The sequence below is a fragment of the Idiotropiscis lumnitzeri genome, chromosome 7 (assembly GCF_059441095.1).
Source record: "Idiotropiscis lumnitzeri isolate Australia: NSW breed Sydney's pygmy pipehorse chromosome 7, RoL_Ilum_1.0, whole genome shotgun sequence".
NCBI classification, from domain to species: domain Eukaryota; kingdom Metazoa; phylum Chordata; class Actinopteri; order Syngnathiformes; family Syngnathidae; genus Idiotropiscis; species Idiotropiscis lumnitzeri.
Window position 1 is genome coordinate 20,486,734 of NC_142397.1, and position 18,874 is coordinate 20,505,607.

General features: G+C 39.7%; 1 protein-coding gene across 8 annotated transcripts in view; it reads left to right on the forward strand.

Moving 5' to 3' along the window:
* Window positions 1–18,874, forward strand: part of LOC148333984 (protocadherin Fat 3-like) — a 178,680-nt gene that overhangs the window by 152,959 nt on the left and 6,847 nt on the right. For 4 of the 8 annotated variants that reach the window (XM_088300252.1, XM_088300255.1, XM_088300253.1 and 1 more), the window contains 10 exons: window positions 611–808; window positions 3,449–4,250; window positions 6,849–6,983; window positions 7,101–7,255; window positions 7,449–7,691; window positions 8,948–9,194; window positions 10,614–10,767; window positions 13,027–13,724; window positions 16,292–16,405; window positions 18,247–18,306. In XM_088300252.1, coding sequence (XP_088156378.1) covers window positions 611–808; window positions 3,449–4,250; window positions 6,849–6,983; window positions 7,101–7,255; window positions 7,449–7,691; window positions 8,948–9,194; window positions 10,614–10,767; window positions 13,027–13,724; window positions 16,292–16,405; window positions 18,247–18,306 — 2,806 coding nt within the window. The remainder of the gene's footprint in view (window positions 1–610; window positions 809–3,448; window positions 4,251–6,848; window positions 6,984–7,100; window positions 7,256–7,448; window positions 7,692–8,947; window positions 9,195–10,613; window positions 10,768–13,026; window positions 13,725–16,291; window positions 16,406–18,246; window positions 18,307–18,874) is intronic. The other 4 variants (XM_088300256.1, XM_088300259.1, XM_088300260.1 and 1 more) reach the window with 2 other exon arrangements.

The following is an 18,874-nucleotide window of genomic DNA, read 5'->3' on the forward strand; positions in this document are numbered from 1 at the left end:
CAACGTTGTTTTCAGAAGACCAACATTTAAAAATGTTGATTTTCTTTTTAAACATAATACATGACGTAAATATTTGTTTGTATGGGAATGTGGGGACATCATTAGCTGTTAGTGATAGTCATTAAAATTGAGAGAAATATAATATTGAAATATTTTACTCTGTAAAATTCCATGATGTGTTTCACTTTTTGCAGTTAACAACTTAAACTGAGTTTCCCCTCGAGTTTCCAATATATTGAAATGCAGCTGCGCTGTTTATTGCGCAAAAGTGCTTGAAATGAATGACATTATTTCAGCAACGTTTTAAGTTTGGGCAAAGTGGCCGACTGGTTAGCACATTCGCCTCACAGTGCAGAGGTGGTGGGTTTGAATCCTGCGCAGGCGTTCCTGTGTGGAATTTGCATGTTCTCCCCGTGCCTATGTGAGTTTTCTCCGTGTACTTTGGTTTCTGGGTGTACCCCTCCTACTGCCCGCAGCTAGCTGGGATGTGCTCCAGCACGCCCGCGACCCTCGTAAGCCGCTTGAATAATGTAACTTTCAGAATCAAACTGCTAGAAAAGCTCAATTTCCAATCTGGCATGTCCCGTTGACAGATTGTTTACTCCCCCAGGAAAACAAGCCAATTGGCACCAGCATCATCCAACTGTCAGTTATCGACCTGGACTCATCCCACAACGGCCCGCCGTTTGATTTCCACATTCTATCCGGAAATGAGGGCGGAGAATTTGAACTGGAACAAGATGGAACTCTTGTGGCCAATCAGGTGTTCAGGAGGAACCTGGCAACCAAATACGTTGTCCATATACAGGTATTTCTTTGATAATGACCCTAGCTCAGTGGTTCTCAAATGGGGGTACGCATACCCCTGGGGGTACTTGAAGGAACTCCAGGGGGTACGGGAGATTTTAAATAAAACAAACCAACACGCAAAAACCCTTTAAAAATAATTATTTAATTCATTAAATGTTTCAGGACAATGGAAGTTCATAAGAAAATATATATTCAGTATTTATTCAATTTAATTATTTAAAAAACCCAAATTCTACCCATATTAGAATGGTTCAACCCAACTTGTCCCATTCCATTTCTTGTTACCTGTCAATCACTTGAAGATGCAAACAATGGAGTCGGGATTGAAGCGTAATCCTTCTGAAAAAACAGAGGCACAAGTGCAAAAGAAGGCCAAACCTGAGTCAGCAAAATTCCGGTTTTATGTTGAAGATTATGTTTTATTTGGATTTACACCCACAAGTTGCAGATGTCTTCTATGATCCAATTTTATGTTGACTATTTATTTGTGGACCAATACAAATGACATTTGAAAGCTTCTAAAGTATAATAACTCAGACACCGATGGTATGTTTTAGTGCTTTTTTTTTCCCCAAAATATTTTGCGCTGGTTAAGGGATACTTGGCTGAAAAAATATTTCACAGGGGGTGCATCACTGGAAAAAAGTACAGAACCACTGGCCTAGATAATTAGAGAGAGATTATTCTAAACAGAAAAAGACTGTTGACTTTCAATCTTATTATTATAATGAGCATGTTTTTTGTTTCAGTTCTAATTGCAAGGGGATAAAAAAATTACCATGATTTCTTCAGACAGATGTATGCTGAAGTGGCGAAACGCTGGAGAGAATGATTTATTGCACCATTATATTGTTAAAGTTGCTGTGATTGTGTATGGAGGGCTCAAGATTAAGAAAACCGATTCTTCAGAATTTTGCTTTATGAACAAAAATAAATAAATGCAATGCCAATGCCCAAACTAGGGCTGGGCGATATGGCTGAAAACTATATCGGTAGGCACCTATGTCATATCGGTCGATATCGATATATATCGAATTATTATTATGATATATATATATATTTTTTTTTTTTTGATTTGGTATCGACTTAACTATTAAGCAAGCGTTTCCTCAAGTCGGCCGGTAAGTCCACCTTAGCCACACGTTTTTTTTTGTTTGCTTTGAGTCACGCTACCTCAGCGGCGCATGCGTAAGCCTCAGGTTGTATTTTCTCAGTGGGAGGGAGTTTGTGACGAGTAGGGCAGTGATAGGTCAAATTTGCTCCATTGTGGTTTTTTTTGGGGGGGGGGGTCGATAATTTATCGATACCATTTTCTATTGATACCACTCACCCAACTATCGCGATACATATCGATATCGAATTATCGTCACAGCCCTAGCCCAAACTCAATTGCTCCTTTGACCGTGGCTGCTGTTGGTCTGTCTGGTACGTCAAAAGGTCTGCAACAGATGCAAACAGCTGGACTGTTAATGGCTTGGCTCGAGAAATGCAATAATAAGCAGGTTTTTTTAACTGAGTATTTTTCACACATGTCTGGCAACAAACGAGCGCCCGTAAAAAAAGGAAGCCAGGGTAATATTGTGTAGCAGTGGGGAGGAGGTGCAAACGGCACCAAATTATCTGCAGGTGTTGAGACGAGGCAAGCGTAATCACGTCATCCACGCCGGTAAAGACAGACACAGCGGAGGAAAAACACAAGAATCACAACTCCAGGGCAGACGCACAAAGGAATAAACACCCTGAGCAACAATCTAGAACGCAATGAACTAAAGCAGACACATTTCTTTAAACGCATTGTCCTGAAATGATTTCATCTTCAGATATAGACAAAAAGACTTTGAAAGGTCATACTGATCTAATTTGTTTTGATGGTGATGGTCCGTAGCGTCACATGGGGCGTTGTGCAGGCTAAAACAGAGATGAAGCAGAAAAGATCTACAGCTCAACGTTGCCCAATGAAAGCATGTCTGTTAAAGGCATTTGTGCTCACTCACAAGGCAGGGAGGAAAATCATTTTCCAGGATAATCAAAGTTTTCCAAGTCATTATGCTTTATTATTATTTGACTGGAAAATCGGTTGCTCATTTTCCAGCTTTTCCAAGATATGTGGAAATCCTGTAAAATATTAAGTTAGGAGCTACTGTGCTGTTAATGTAAAATGTTGGTCTGGAGCTCTGTCTAATATTCCATCGTGTTGATTTACTTGAAATTCATTTGACTGTATTATAAAAAAAAAAAAAAAACAATAATCTGGCAACAGAACATCACTGTGCATTGCTGTCCTTGTTGTTCCTTTCTGTGTATGGTATGAATCGAGTGGCGATCGAGCGAGCCAAAGCTAATGACGTGAGGCTAACCCCGACTCGTGCCCATTCAAAGTTCTGTCGTGGTGCGCAGTGTGAACAAAGCATCAATCCTGTTCCCCGATGGCCGCTGTCCTACCTGTTTTACATCTCTCCGTACGACAACACAACTGATTCAAACAATACTGATCATTTGACTCAGATGGGTTGCAGTAAGGAGGACAGCAGTTCTCGAGGAACAGGAATGAATAATGATAATGATAAAGTAGGTCCATACATGTATGTGAGTAAAGGCATACACGCATGTAACATTCTCCCCCTTTTCTTTGGATTAGGTGACCGACTCCGGGCGGCCTCGCTTGTCCTCATCCTCCATGCTGACAGTCAGAGTGATCGAGGAGAGCCTGCACAGGCCTGTGGCTCTGCCACTAGAGGTCCATATTGTCACCATGGAAGATGAGTTTCCGGGTGGTGTCATTGGAAAGTTGCATGCCACAGATGCTGACCCCTACGATGCATTGACCTTTGGCCACGCCCCGCCAGCCCAACGCAGTCTCTTCAAAATTAGCCCTCGTGACGGGAAGATCATCGCCCTGGGAGGCTTGGATGCTGGCAGATACTCCCTGAATGCCAGCGTCAGTGACGGCCGCTTTGCTGTCCCAGTGCCTGTCAGCGTGCATGTTGAGCAGGCCACCCCCGAGATGTTGCGCGAGGCTGTGACTGTTCGCTTTGAAAGCGTAGCGCCACAAGACTTTGTCGCTTCGCACCTGAAGAGCGTTCTGAAGGTTTTGCAGCAAGCGGCCACCTCTCAACAACGTGACGCTCTGCACCTGCTGAGTCTGCAGCCAGTTGGTGGGACTAAACAGCTGGACATGCTTGTTGCTGTGGAAACCGCTGAGGGCGGGTACTACAAGGCAGCTTACCTCACTCAGAAACTAAGTGCTTCCCGGCGGCGGCTTGAGGAGGTCCTTAAAGTCTCGGCCATCTTGGATAAGAATTGCTCAGGGCTGGATTGTCGTGGTGCGCAGTGTGAACAAAGCATCGTCTTGGATTCACACAATCTGGCAACGTACAGCACTCCGCGAATCAGCTTTGTTTCGCCACGATTCCATCGGACGTCACGCTGCACATGCACTGGTATGAGATGCTGTAAATGTACAGTTTTTTATTAGATAGGGCTGAAAATTTTTCAGCATGCAAATTCACATTGCAATGTAGTAGAATGCAATTATCAAAGTGCAAAAGCTGCGATTTTGGGGAGAGGGGGAAAACTAAACTCTGCTTCATTTTGGTTGGTCGGTATGCTTTACATATATATATTAGTGCTGTCAAGCGATTACATGTTTTAACTAATTAATAATAAATTCTGTAAGTAATTGCGATTAATCACATTTTTCCGCAATTTTTTTGTGAAGCCTGTAAAAGGGATTTACTTCAATAATATATTGTAATTAATGTAAAATCACCAAATATTAAGTGTATTTTGATTTAAAGACTTTCTTTTCTTTCTTTGATTCTTGAATACGATCTCATCTTTACAGGCATTTTCCTTAGAAACAATTGTCCAAACATATACATTTAATTCTGCCTACATGCACCACAAACATCAGTGTTGGTTTACAGGGCCCAGTGACAACTTGAATTTGGCTTTGCAAAATATGCTAATTATTTTTTAAGTTAACTGAGTTAAAATATTTGACTGTGTTAAAATGTTTTCAAATTCATAATATATATATATATATATATATATATATACTGTACACCAGAGGTATTCAATTAAAAGTCACAGAGGTCCACGACTAAAATTTCTTCCAATTAAAAGGTCCGAACCAAAGTCCAACTTCCCTTAATGTCTAGCCTATGTTCACATTTTTATATAGTTTCAATATTTAGTCATTTTCAACAGAGCACACTCATATACTAAATATTTAGCAATGTTCCCATTAAACATCGTTGCCAGTCAAACAAATATAAGGCGTTTATTTCACATACAAAAAAATGTGGATCCAGGAACTTAAGGGTGCCACTTCCAGAAAAAAACAGCAAAATATCTCCTGCAGAAATATATCAAGTGCTAAGCATTTAGTTAACATCTTTTACCTTTTTTTCTTAAATCAAAGAGTTATCAGCCTAAAAAAAACGGAAAGCCTAATTATCCAAGTAAACCAGGTCAACATGTTCAGTACACAATCGATAAAAATGGCTGTCCTCATGAAAAACTAATTCAAAATGAGCTTTGACACCACCTTTTCTTTTGAATATTTTTAACTTCTCTTAATGAAAAAAATGAGTTTGTGACTGCCCTGCCAGTGACTTAAATCTGGGTTGGAACGGAGTCAGGGCCATTGGGATTTGGTAGATTATTTCACACATCTGGGCTTTGTGTTTTCCTTTAAATAATGTTTGTGCAACCGCATTTAAGCACTCCTTCACAACTTCCCCATCACTGAATGTTTTTTTTATGTTTCCCTAACATCCATGATACTTTTAGCGAACATTCGTTTCCATGTCGCTGGGCTGTAAATGAAAATGTAAAAATCTGTTATACTGCACTCGAAGTTCGATGTTTTTGCGTGCGCTCACCTCAAACTTTAGCGGATAATTTTGCACAAAAGGGCAGTGCTTTGTTTCGTTGTGGCGCTTCGCAATGTTGCGACGGTTTCGGAGCATATGATGCACACTGGTTTTGAATCGGCTGCAGCCAGAACGCAACAAAATTTCTCCGTCCATTCATTTGAAACAACACGCAGTATGTCTTGCTAACTTTTTAGCAAGACATACTGTCAGAAGCACTCTCTTCCGGTCTGCTGCGCAATTGGCAGTGGATCGTAAACAAAAGATCTGATTGGCTCAAATCAGTGACGCCTTTTCCGTATTAACTAGAATTGCTGCGTCAACGTTTGCGAATGCGCCTTGAAAAGAATTCATATTGATTGGTCATGGGTCCGGCCCGAACCATCTGTCGGTCCGGATCCGGACCGCGGACCGCCATTTGGTGATGCATGCTGTACACAGTGGAACCTCTTTTTATGAATTTAATGATGACGTGACGCTTGTTTGTAATTTGGAACGTTCATAAATCATGGTAATATTTCCCATTGAAGCGAATGGAAATGCAATTAATCCAGACCCCAAATGTAATCTACATTTACCTTTTTTTAATGAGTTTTCGGTTCAAACCAAATATTACAATATAGAAATAAGTGCAAACAAACACTGTTACAAAGAAATAAAACACTAACATAACTTTACACAAACACTTGTTTGGTGGAATTTTGTGAAGTTGTCATTGGGGAACACTTATAAGACTCCAAGTGAAAAAAGTATTTCGTAAATTAAAAACTGTAACTGTTGAAATAGATGATTCATCTGTCTTGACATGATTAATCAATGGTTCATTTACCTTTATTTTAGCCTAAGCCTTACCTTTAAGAACAAAACATTGACTTTGTATGTAAATCTGATTTTGTTTCTGGCTGCAACAAATTATTATTTTAATAATAGATTAATCCTTAGATTATTTTGGGAATTCATCAATGCATCGGATTTAAAATGAATAAATAAATAAATGAACAAAAATGTACCTCTTTTCATGCTGAGGATGTGAATTGGGTCAGAACACATTCTCTGGGTCATCTTCAGAAATGTATCCGTTAGCATAAACTAACAACATGTGACTGAATTTAATGTTGACTGAATCGGTGAAGATGGTTCTCTTTCTGTTTCTGTTGTAAGATGTCAATTGTGCTGCATTGTCAGAACAATGTGAAGACCAACAGTGTCCAGCGGACATGCAATGTGTTTCGGTGGACGCCACCAGAGGGCGCTATGCATGTCAGTGTCCACCGGGAAAACTTGGAGAATGTGCAGGTGTGCCTTAAAAATATTACTCGTTCATGGCGTTTTTCTTTTCTTACATCATGTAATAATGTGTTTCTGGGGTATGTCCGTGCATGTGTGTGTGTGTGTGTGCGTATGTGTGTGTAGGACATTCATCTTTGAGTTTCTCAGGTAACAGCTACATAAAATACCAGCTTTCAGAGCGACTCCAAACCGAGCTGAAGCTCAGTCTGAGGATCAGAACATTGCAGACGAGAGGAATCATCATGTACATGCATAGTGAGCCTTGCACCATGCTTAAGGTACGTTCTCTCCAGCACGCTCTGTCTCACTCTGGCCCTTTCTAAAAACATCTTTCACCCACAAACGTATATTATTTTTTTTGTTCAAGCAAAATAACTCTTGCAGACTTCAGGATTATTTGGAGCGCATTCATCCACAGGGCAAGCCATAGTCACTGTCACAGACAATATGTTTCTCTGCGTGTGTGAGCAGCTCGACGAGGGAAAGCTGTGGTTCCAGCTCAGCTGTGCACCTGGCACCGGAGGTGGTGACAGTCCCGACATGTTGGGGATCTCTGGCCGGCGGATCAACGATGGCAGCTGGCACACGGTGGCAATGGAGCTCAACCGCAACTTCAGCAGTCTTTCTCTGGACGACAGCTATGTGGAAAGGCGCCATGGACAAGCGTACATGCAACCTTTTGCTCCAGATGGGACCATCTACTTTGGAGCAATGGTCAGTGCATTGTTCTTGCTTTCATAATTACTTGTAGAATTATTATTGTCACTGTACATTTTTAGCTTTAAACAAGATTTGTTTTAACTTATAGGCGGACAAACATTTGATATCAATGTAGTGTCTATGTAATGCTCACTGTATTTTCCGGACCATAAGGTGGACCTGTATATAAACCGCAGCAACTCTTTTTTGGGGGAAAACGAACAACCCCCCCCCCCCAAAAATAATAATTAAATACAAGCCGCACCAGGCTGTAAGCCGCAGTTTTCTATGTTGAAAAAAAATTGTTGTTTACTGCATGTACGGAACGATTTTGTACAGTGAATGTACATAAAGGTACATAAACAGATTTTTAAAACAGTGCCTTTTAACACGGCAACAACTTTGCTAATCAAACAGAAAAGACCCAAGAGGAAAAAAATATTTAGCGTATTTTCTGAACTATACAGCCCCTACCAGTGAAAGACAAAGCCACAGAAAAGCCGCACCCTTGTGTTAGCCACACACTTATAGTCCAGAAAATATGGTACATCTGATTGTTAGTGTTTTGGAAAATTGTCAGGTTTTCTGTGGGGTCTCTCAACTAATTTGAGACTTTAATTGACTGGGGGTTTTATGACCTACCTTTGTATTTCTTTTTTTTTTTTTTTTTACAGCACTTGGTTTGGCATAGCGAAACCGAGTGTTGGTTTGTGGGCTAAGGAAGAACTCATAATATAAATAAAAGGACAGCATGGTGGGCAAATGATCTGCCTCACAGTTCTGTGGTTCTGATTTTCTCTCAGTACTGGCTTCCTCCCACATTCTAAAGAACTACGTAACCCTTTCTGTACCATTCCCCAAATTCTACATATGTGTTGATATCTTAAGCCCTCTAAACGACTTGAACTTAAACAGTTTTCTTGGTTTGATATGCGAAGACATTCAATAAGAAACTATTTTTCTTACTCTTGCCTCTTTTAACAAAAAAAATGCTGTAATTGTATCCAAAAGTTCCTTTTCAAAACTATTCATGCTTGTGGCATGTCCAAATTTCAAATTGCCCTTAGTTACTGGCACTTACTTTGCCAATGCACTGCGCATACGATGATGATTGGTGTAACGAAACTCACTTTGATTGGCTCAACTACTCTAGCATCGCATATTGCAGAAAGAGAAGGACATCTAAGGATAGGAGTAATGTCTGGATACCCCACGGGTAGGGTATGTTTGTCTTGAGTTATTGTCCTAATACTTGCCTACACTGGCCTCAGGTGCAGCATCCCTCTTCACGCAGCCTCATTGACTCCCAAAAGGATCCAAATGTTCTTGAGGGCTTCCAAGGTTGCCTGGACTCTGTCATGCTGAACAACAACGAGCTGCCTCTGCAGAACAAGCGCTCCCACTATGCTGAGGTGGTGGGACTGACAGAACTCAAGTTGGGCTGCATCCTCTTCCAGGATGCCTGTCTGCAGCAGCCTTGCCACAATGGGGGAAGCTGCATCAGCCTGCCCTCTGGTGGTAAGTGACAGCTACTGCAAACAGGCAAACATAAAAAACACGTTTCGCGTTACAAACAATCGTTACCGACAATCCAAAACAGTTGGCAGCTCTGTTTACAGATTATTTGAATTGGAGGGAAATATACTGTATATAGATGTATGGTAATTAATAAATATTCTGCTAAAATTAGGCCACAAGATAGATTTTAAATTACACATAGCCTCAATGAGGAAAAACAGAGGCACATGGGCTAACAATTGGCATCTCAGTGGTGATGTTATCATTTCTAAGCAACAGATATATGAAGACAAAATGTGTAGCAACACATCCAGCCGATATAATCACTCTCACAAGCATTCAGGATATTGGTTATCATTTTGCACAGGACGATTACTCTTATTGGGTTCCCTTCAGCCCAGGATAGCCATCAGGTTGTGTTACTCTGCCCCCAGGTGGCAAAACAACAGAAAGAACATTACAGCACAAAGTACATTGCAGGAGAAAGTGAGAGACAAAACAGTTGAATTTAATTAGGTGTACCTACTGTACATTTTTTATAGAGTTGGGAGTACTACAGACTATTTGTACTATTTGAGCATTTCAACGACCAGCTGTACGCTGACTTCCTTTGACTTTTACTTTTTATCATTGAACACTCTCAATTACCCATTCACACATTTTTGAAGCGAGGCTCGGACAACTTTAAAAAGGAAAGCTCAATAAGTAACTAGTCACTGCTTTAGTCTGTTGGCTTTCCAAGACTAGAAATGCTCTTTATTTGTAACTGTGATGTGCAAACTGCAGTGGTAATTGTAGCTTCAAGCTGTTCTAATTAACGTTGTGAAAGGTTTGTGTCTCTGATTAATTGTAAGCACACAATAAAATGTTGAGATTTCCTTTGTGAATGTATTGTTTAAAGAGTGCTAATGGATGCATGTACTTTTTTTTTTTTACATTGAGTGGGTGTTTTGCACAAAATAGGCTGCTTGATTCTCATCACTGTTTTCTCGAGGTTGCACAGACTAGTTGACTAGACTTTAAAACTCCACAATTCCATTTAGAACAAAAATGAAGTTTTGCCTTCCCCTTTATTGATTGAAAGTCTCTTCTATGTCTGAATGAGTAGCTTTGCTAAGTGAGTGAGATTCAGTAAAAGCCAGTCTGGACCCAAATTTTGAACCATTTTTTGTCCCTCGTTGATAGTCTTGTGTCTAATATGGATGTTGATCATAAATCCGGTGTTCAATATGAGCTGTTGAACATAGATTATTACTCCTCATGTCATTTTTGGGAAATCACAGTATTGTCGCTACAGAGAAAAATTCAACGAGGTTATCAGCCACTAGTCAACCTATTTAAGTCGTGCAACCTGTGCTGTCTGCAGAGGGCCTGAATTTTGAAATGCGTATGTTTCCTTTTTGTCCTCTGGTCTGCCAGGATTCTCATGCAGCTGTAACCCTTTGTACACTGGAGGGCGCTGTGAGATCGAGATAACAGCATGTGTACCCAATCCATGTAAGAACGGTGGACTGTGTAAGGCTATTGGCAATGCCTTCCTCTGCAGTTGTCGAAGAGGCTTCATGGGTCTGACGTGAGTATCATTTCAATCTAGCCCTGAATGGGAAAATCCCTTAGAAATTCCTCAGGCTTCAGCGATTAATCGGATAATTAATTGACATATTTGATTAGAAATTCAGAAAAACCTGATTTAAACAGATTGTAGAAGAAATGAGATGAAAAGTAAAGTAAATAAAAATAAGGTAGGGATAGGATAAGGCAGGCCAGTAAAAAAATCTTGTGGTCCTTTAATCGTTGGTATATTCTTTAGCTGATCACAGAATGACTTTATTGCCTTTATGTGACTGTAAAACACAGGTGTCAAACTCCAGTCGTCGAGAGGTGTTTACCCGCATGTTTTCCATCACACCTGATTCAAATGAGCAGGATACTTATCAGGTTTTTTCAAAGCTTGCTGATGAGCTGATCATTTGAATCAGGTGTGTTGCAGCCAGGAGAGATTAAAAGCATGCAGGAAAGCGCCTTCCAGGACTGGAGTATGACACCCATGCTGAAGAATGTCCGGTCTGAGTACATGATTGTTTTCTAAAAGCACTGACCTTTAATCCTTATTCCTTGACTCCATAAACAATTTATTCAGTTTTAAAATTGTCTCACATATTAAAGAAAATCAACTGAATCCGATATTTTTCAGAAATTTTTTAACAGAATTGACCAGCTGCCTCCATTCATTGGGTTGAAATCGAGGAGTGGGACAGAGGGCAGAGACGAAACACAGCAATAGTAAATAGAGGGATTGCTGATTTTTAGTTTCAGCCAGCCTATTTTTGCCAAGTGGTAGACATTTAAAAAAAAAAAAAAGATTAAAATGAACCAATGTTGTCCACAAAATGTAAACACAGCCACCGCAGTCATAAACCATCTAACTTTTAAACCTAAATCCTTACCAATTCTGCCTCATTTGCAACTTGAGGCACAAATTGCCTAATCACCAAGTATGGAACAATAATAATAATAAGATTATTAGAATTTGCAGTTAAGGTTGGATAATTTAATGTGCACATGTTCATCACACTTAATTTTTTTTCAACCCAAATAAAAAATGATTTTGTGTCAAAAAGGTATTTTGAATTTAGGGATGCAATATTCACATATTTCAAACAAATAGTCTGTGTTTTCTTTTTGTAGCCACACGGGGGCAATCTTACATTCGATAATGTGTAGTTGTGTTTTACAGCAACTACATCTCAAACCGTTTAGTAAGCTCTTCTAAAGACAGTTTGCAATCTGGTATTTAATAACGTGCATGCTTGAAAATTAGTCTGCAGAAACAGAAGAGTCATAACTGACTTTCAAGATAGTTTATTGACATTACACTTGAATATCTCCACCATTGAGTGTAATTCATTTTTTTAACGACACTGACCTCATTTAACATTGAAAGTAGAAATACCACCAGGTGCACAATTTTTATTTTTATTTTATTACCTGTACTCTTGCTGTGAGTTTTTCATATTCGATGTGACCTCTAACTAAAGCATAGCAGGCAAGCATAGTCGTTGGAAGCCGGGATAATTCTACAGTTATTTAAAATTGTACTATGAGTCTGAGTTTAAGTCATGATGAAATTGTATTCCAGCAACATGTTACTTTTTTACTGACTACTGTCAATGGACGCATTTATAATTTCATCTTCATTTTATATTAGTATTCAGTCAAAATACATCCAGTTATTGTAACTAATGAAAACTACAAATAACTAAAACAAAAATTTAAAAAACATCTTGGTTATGGTATTGGAATGCTTAAAAAAACAAAAAACCTAACTGAAACTACAGCTTCCATTTCTAAAACTAATTAAAGCTAAATAGAGGCGTGCAGTCTACATGGCGAAAGAATAACAGACTTGTTGGAGTCCATGCACGAGATTGACACGCAAAGTACATTTATAAGGAACTGTAAGATCTCCTCTTGCGGATGATGTAATTGGCTGTTGCAAAGTATCACTTCAACCCCTTATGCTGCGCACACACCAGTTGTGCCAGGGTACCAGTGAGCATTTAAAAATATATTAAAGATGATGGCGATGTCTTCAAAAACAGCTCACATAATGTATGGTTGTGTAGCTGGCAAGCTTGTTGTCAGATTGGCCACTATACAAGCATGGGTACAGTGGACTACAGCGGTCCATAAACGTACTTTGAAAATGAGAAAAAATAAAAATCATGGCATGCTATGGATCATTTTGTATGCTGACAGACAGCAGATCATTTGTGCAGCCATTGTTCTTCATACATTTTTCCCTTCTTCCCTGCAACCCTTCATCCTGCAGCTGTGAAAAGGATGTGAACGAATGTGACCGCAGCAATCCCGAAGGCGAGTGTGAGAACGGCGGTGTCTGTGTCAACACACACGGTTCCTTCTACTGTAACTGCACTGCTGGCTTTGTGGGCCAGCGATGCAGCCTGCGGCCCGTTGTCGTCCCCGATATGCAAGCTGGCCACGCGATGGTTGGAAAGGAGGAGTTGATCGGCATCGCCGTGGTGCTGTTTGTCATCACCACCCTCGTCATCCTCTTCATCGCTTTCCGCAAAAAGGTCTTCCAAAAGAGTTACTCCCGGAACAACCTGTCGCTGATCCAGGACCCGGCCACGGCAGCGCTTCTCAACAAAGCCAACGGCGTTCAGTTTAAGACGCTGCATTGCACAGCAGGAGATCCGATCAACCTTTACTCCGAAACCGGACTGGGGCCCCCCATGGTGATGGGACCCCCGCAGGTCCCCGTCAGGCCTATGGCGTACACTCCTTGTTTCCAGAGTGATCCACGCTCAACATTGGAAAAGATGGTGGACGGGCGCACTGTGGAGCATACGGAGATGAGCACCTTTCACCCGGAGTCGCCGAGGATTTTGTCCGGCTCCACAAGGAGGGGGGTTGTGGTGTGCAGCGTGGCCCCGAACCTACCTCCAGTTTCTCCTTGTCGATCAGACTGTGACTCCATTCAAAAGAGCCCATGGGACAGTGATGAGGGTGAGGAAGATATACTGCACACTACTCTGACATGCACTGCATTTGGGTGACATTTCAGGATGAACCAAAATGCTCTCACTGTTAACTCATGAACTTAATTTGACCTTTTCTAAACTTTTGAATATGCATATCCAACTGTTCAGTGTTTGAAGACTTTTTACACAACTTGCTGTTTTCTATCAAGGCGTGAAGGGAAAAAAAAGACTTCTGTTTGAGCCATGAAAATGTTGGACATTCATTCCTATTGTATTCCTTTCTGTGACTATTCCAGTCTCTCTCAACCTGCAACTTGCTGATTTTGCCTATTGAAGCCTTAAAATAGCGAGCTGCAGTCGATCAATTATTAGGTGTTGCCAAAATGTGTACAACATAATGAAAAGGAGTGTTTAATTTGCAATTCTAGTTGAACAAGTACATTTATTGATCGATTCATGTCAATCATGTGTCGTAAATTTTACCATCTTTGCTAGAAAACAGCAAGTTGCGCAAAAGGCAGTAAAACATTTAAAGGTGGGACGTTTGTATGGAGAAGTTTAGAGAAGGTCATACAAAGGTAATCTGTTCATAATTCTGCATTTTAGGTTCATCCTGAAATTTCTCCCAAAATTCCAACGTCCCTAACTTATTGTGAATAATGTGTGTTTCGCAGAGACAGGAGCATTATTTGCAGTTTAAAAAACACAGTACATGTGGAAAATTAATTTAATAAAGGAATTTCTTCCAAATATAAAAACATCAAATTCATAAAACCTGAATGGACTGAAGCAGAATATTTGCTTCTTACTCACTTATCTCCACAACCATGCCACATATCACAAATGAATCCAAAGTCGTACTCTGCCATCCCAAAATATAAGAACGGGAAGGCTCGATCTATTACACATCTATTACACAACTTAGAAGACGGACCCTATTGTTTAACCCGACATTATTTATTTATTTTTTTGGGAGCAAAAGTATGAGAACACATGACTGACAGGTGTGCTTTGTTGCTCAGGTATGTCCCATGGCATCCCCCGCTCAAACAGAGTTGAATGTCACACTCACACTCAGATTTTCTTTTTTGCCTATAAAGACTTTAAGAAAGCAAAAATCTGTTAATGATGCCCATGATTCAGTTCAATCTGTGTTCAGTGGAAGTAATGTCGTAGATTGGATTAGAATGGCTTCTTCTGGTTCATTGCTGGTCATAGAAGTAGCAAATCCAATTTAAAGGAAATTGCAATCAAACTGATCAGGAGCTCCTTCATCAAGCACGCGAATGCCCAAAAATAACACAGAAGTTCATTGCGGTAACTCTGTGGAAGCCTTTATAATGGCCAAGTCAATGTTCAGTATTGAACCCTTTAACAAAGACGCTGATAAGGGTACCTAAAAACAAAAAAACAAACCAACAACTGAAAATGATGCAATGAAAGCCTGAAAAAGCATCAAAAGAAGAAAACGTGTAGGTTTATCTAAGTGGCAGCAGTCTTGATGCACTTACTACAAGCAAATGAGTCACAACTAAAAATGTCTTATTCACATCAGTCTTCATGTGGTCCTGTAACTCTGCTCACCTAAAATGTTGACCTTTCAGTACAAATAATGCTGTAATAATCTAAATTGTGTATCAGATGATTGATCTCTTGCTTTAACTTCATCTTTAAATGTCAAATCCAAATATTCTATAATAAAAGTATAGGAATTAACTTTTCCAATACTTTTGGAAAGAAGCGTATAATCATCATTTTGCTTCTTTTAGTAATAATTAAACGATACCAATAATTGGCCGGATGATATTAAAGATTTTTTTTTAACAAAATAACTCATTACAACACAAGCCACTGATATTACATTGCCCACCCTCAAAATAAGAATTAGAGAACAATTACATTTTCTGCCTGTATTTAATATCTTTATTGTTCTAAGCGTGAAGCAACCAAAAATGTTGTCATTTCATACACTATATATTTTTTGATTAGTCAACGACTTAATCGGTTATCAGAATTTTATTCTCCCCATTTTCTGAATTGGTATTGGCCTCAAAAATCTTTGAGTCAGGTCATAATAAAATGGCCCACTTTGCATCTGTAACTGTTTTATTTTGTTCAGCGTTAGTAACGAGGGGTGTAAAGACGATTTGACACATTAAGTGCCGTACAATTCAACGAGTACATCTTAAGCTGGAACAATTGCGTTCATTTTAGTGGGATTACAATTGGATTCAATGTGGTCTGGCTCAGTTTGAGAAAATTTGAATGCAGTGTTTGTTGTTAAAAGTCGACAATCATTTTACATGAACATGAATTCCCTCGTCAGTGCAGTAAACGAAGCAATTCCTTCAAATCTCCAGCAACATACAACCGATTTCTAACTTTTTGATCGGCCATAAACCGCTTCACGCTGTATGGATGTATGGAGACTGATTCATTCTATTGTCTACCAATACACTCGCTGCTGTTAAATCAAAATACATTTTCCAATTCAAATTGTTTAATTATAAGAGGTAAAGTTTTTGTTTGAAAAAAAAAAGCCATGTTTCATGCTACATTTGTAATAATTCGCCCCTGATTCTCTCTTTACAGGTAAGATGGTTGATATGGCGGAGGAAGTAAATTATCTCTCAGGGAGCAACAAGGGCAGTAATTCAGAGGTCCAGTCACTGAGCTCCTTTCAGTCCGACTCCTGTGATGACAATGGTAAGATAAGATACACCCACTCTCCTTTTTGCACCGTGTTGTCAGCAATCCACTCTGAATCTCAAATATCCCTCGAGTTTCAGCTCTGTTAAAGTTGGTAATTCTAAAATATCTTTGCTTGTTTGCTAAGACTGGGACTGTGTGTTCACATTGAAATGCAAATGCAAATGTTTTCCATAAACACAGGTTTCATGCATTGGCGAAATGTTTGGCTTACAATAGAACACAATACAAAGACCTCGTGTCTCTCGTGTGTGCATGAGGAGAATGAGGATGAAAGAATGGAGGGGACAAGACAATCCGGGTGAATTATCAATGAGAAGAGGAGGAGGAATGGAAACATTTACTCCAACGGAAGCTGGCTTTCCTTGTGTTACTTCCACAGCCAACTGTGTCTCATACATTATTTTGTGGAGCTGCAGCTCACATAAAACACCTGGCTTATGAAGCGCACCGCCACAGAATGCATGCACTTTGTCCGTTTAGCTCCATTGACTCAAGGACAAAAAAAGCATTTTTGCTGCAGTGTTTGCCGTAAACAAAACTCGTGATTCAGAACCGTAAACAATATTGTTTTGATTGATGAAAATAGTTGTTCATTTCCATTTCGTATAACTTGATTTGAAAAGCAATAGTAGGAGGGGCATTCGGTTCGTTTTCCCGTCGTATAATGGATGCCTCTTCATTGAGTGTACGAGCACGTCGAGGTGGCACAAGCCGTAACGTTCATTATGAAAAGTTAATGCGTTGATTCTGTTGTTCCTGTCAGACTGAATGCATGTACACGCAAGAGAGCAATGGCGCAACGTGCTGCGACGGCTATATCTAGAGCAGTGGTTCTCAACCTTTTTTCAATGATGGAAACAATGAAAAATATTTCTTTAGCTAGTGCGAAACATTTGCATAGATAAAGATGGAAAATAAAAAGACTTAAAACAGAGTGCAGTGCCATAAGTGTTTTATGTTATTCAAATTTGTAGTGGGATCTCTGCAAGTATTTGGAAATAAGAATTAAAAAGAAAGGTTCTTTGTCATTCTTGGTGGCAGGGAGGTGAATGTTTTGATCAAGCTTTTATTTTATTTTATTTCTTTTTTTTTTTTACATTGCTGCTACTTTTTAGTTAAATTTTAAAATCTCTCGTAGCTCCCTTAAAGTGACTTCACGCATCGGCCCATTTGAGAACCACAGATCTAGAGCTATAGCTTTGGAGCTCGCTTTCCACGCAGATTATTTTGACATCAATGTTGTAAACATCCTACGAAGGGGTTCTGCAATTGTTTGGGGTCTTTTCTAAAAGCACGTTGTTCTTGTTGTGACAGTCAGCCGCAGTTCTTTCACAAGAGGCTTTTTAATCTTTCACAAGGACTCATGTCGTGCAGCTTTTGTCTGGAGCGTTGTGTCTCGGTTCTGATTGCACTGCATTGTTTTCATTGCATCACTTACTCGAGAGCCAAGTTTTTCTGAACAGTTGTAATTCAGAAATGTCAACAGCATAGACCAATAATTAAAGGCTTTCATTTTGCCCAATTATTTTTGACATTTCAAGCCGATATGATTTTCCAGGTGTATTGTTTTGCACACCACACTCCCCACTCCATTTCATTATTTTATTTATTTTTTTGCTAAGTTGTTTTTCATTTGAAATGTGAGGTCATGCGTATGCTTGTTTGATGGGGTTGTTCATTTTCCATTTGTAAGTGCAAAAGTGTGAGAGAACTCTCAGAAAAGGTTGTTTTGTGTTGAGGCGGGGTTGGCAACTGATGGGATTTGGAGTGGATGTCCTAAAGCATCATCATGAATGACTGTCTTTCAAAACGTATCTCCTTTTTCCTTCCAAAAGCCTCCATAGTGACCGTCATTCGACTGGTCAATGACGCTGTCGACACAATCGAAAGTGAAGGTACCATGTCTCATCCACTTTGCATCTCACCTCTGACTGTCCCACTCTTTTCGTTTCTGCGACTTGTGTTTCTTTCGACTGCAGTTTGAGCAAAGCACCATTTGAAGTGACAAATCCGGCGCAGCGCCCATCGCTTGAACTCTCATTACCAGTCCCTTTAAATTGAAAGATATTGGCTCGGACTCGGGCAAACAATGCGTATGCCTGAGGGGAAGTCGCTAACAATGCAACGCTAACAATCTTTGTCAGCTCAAGTTAAGACCGATAAAGACAGTCTTTTAATCACCAAAAGACTTTGAGACTTGCAAGATTTGCAAATAAGCATACTTGCATGCCTGCAAATAGCTGACTCAAATATTGACTTGCAAGCCACAAGAATGCATTAAAAAAAAAATCATGGAATAGTCTGCAGTTTCTTTGACATGCCCTTCTGGCTTTTTTTTGCAGGCAATTGATTTATTTTAGACTGTATTATAGATTTTCATTTGTAAAAGATGATATAGTCTTCCAGAAAATGTATGTTAGCAACTGTTATGTACTAAAATTGGCAGAGCTTTCTAGTTCAGTT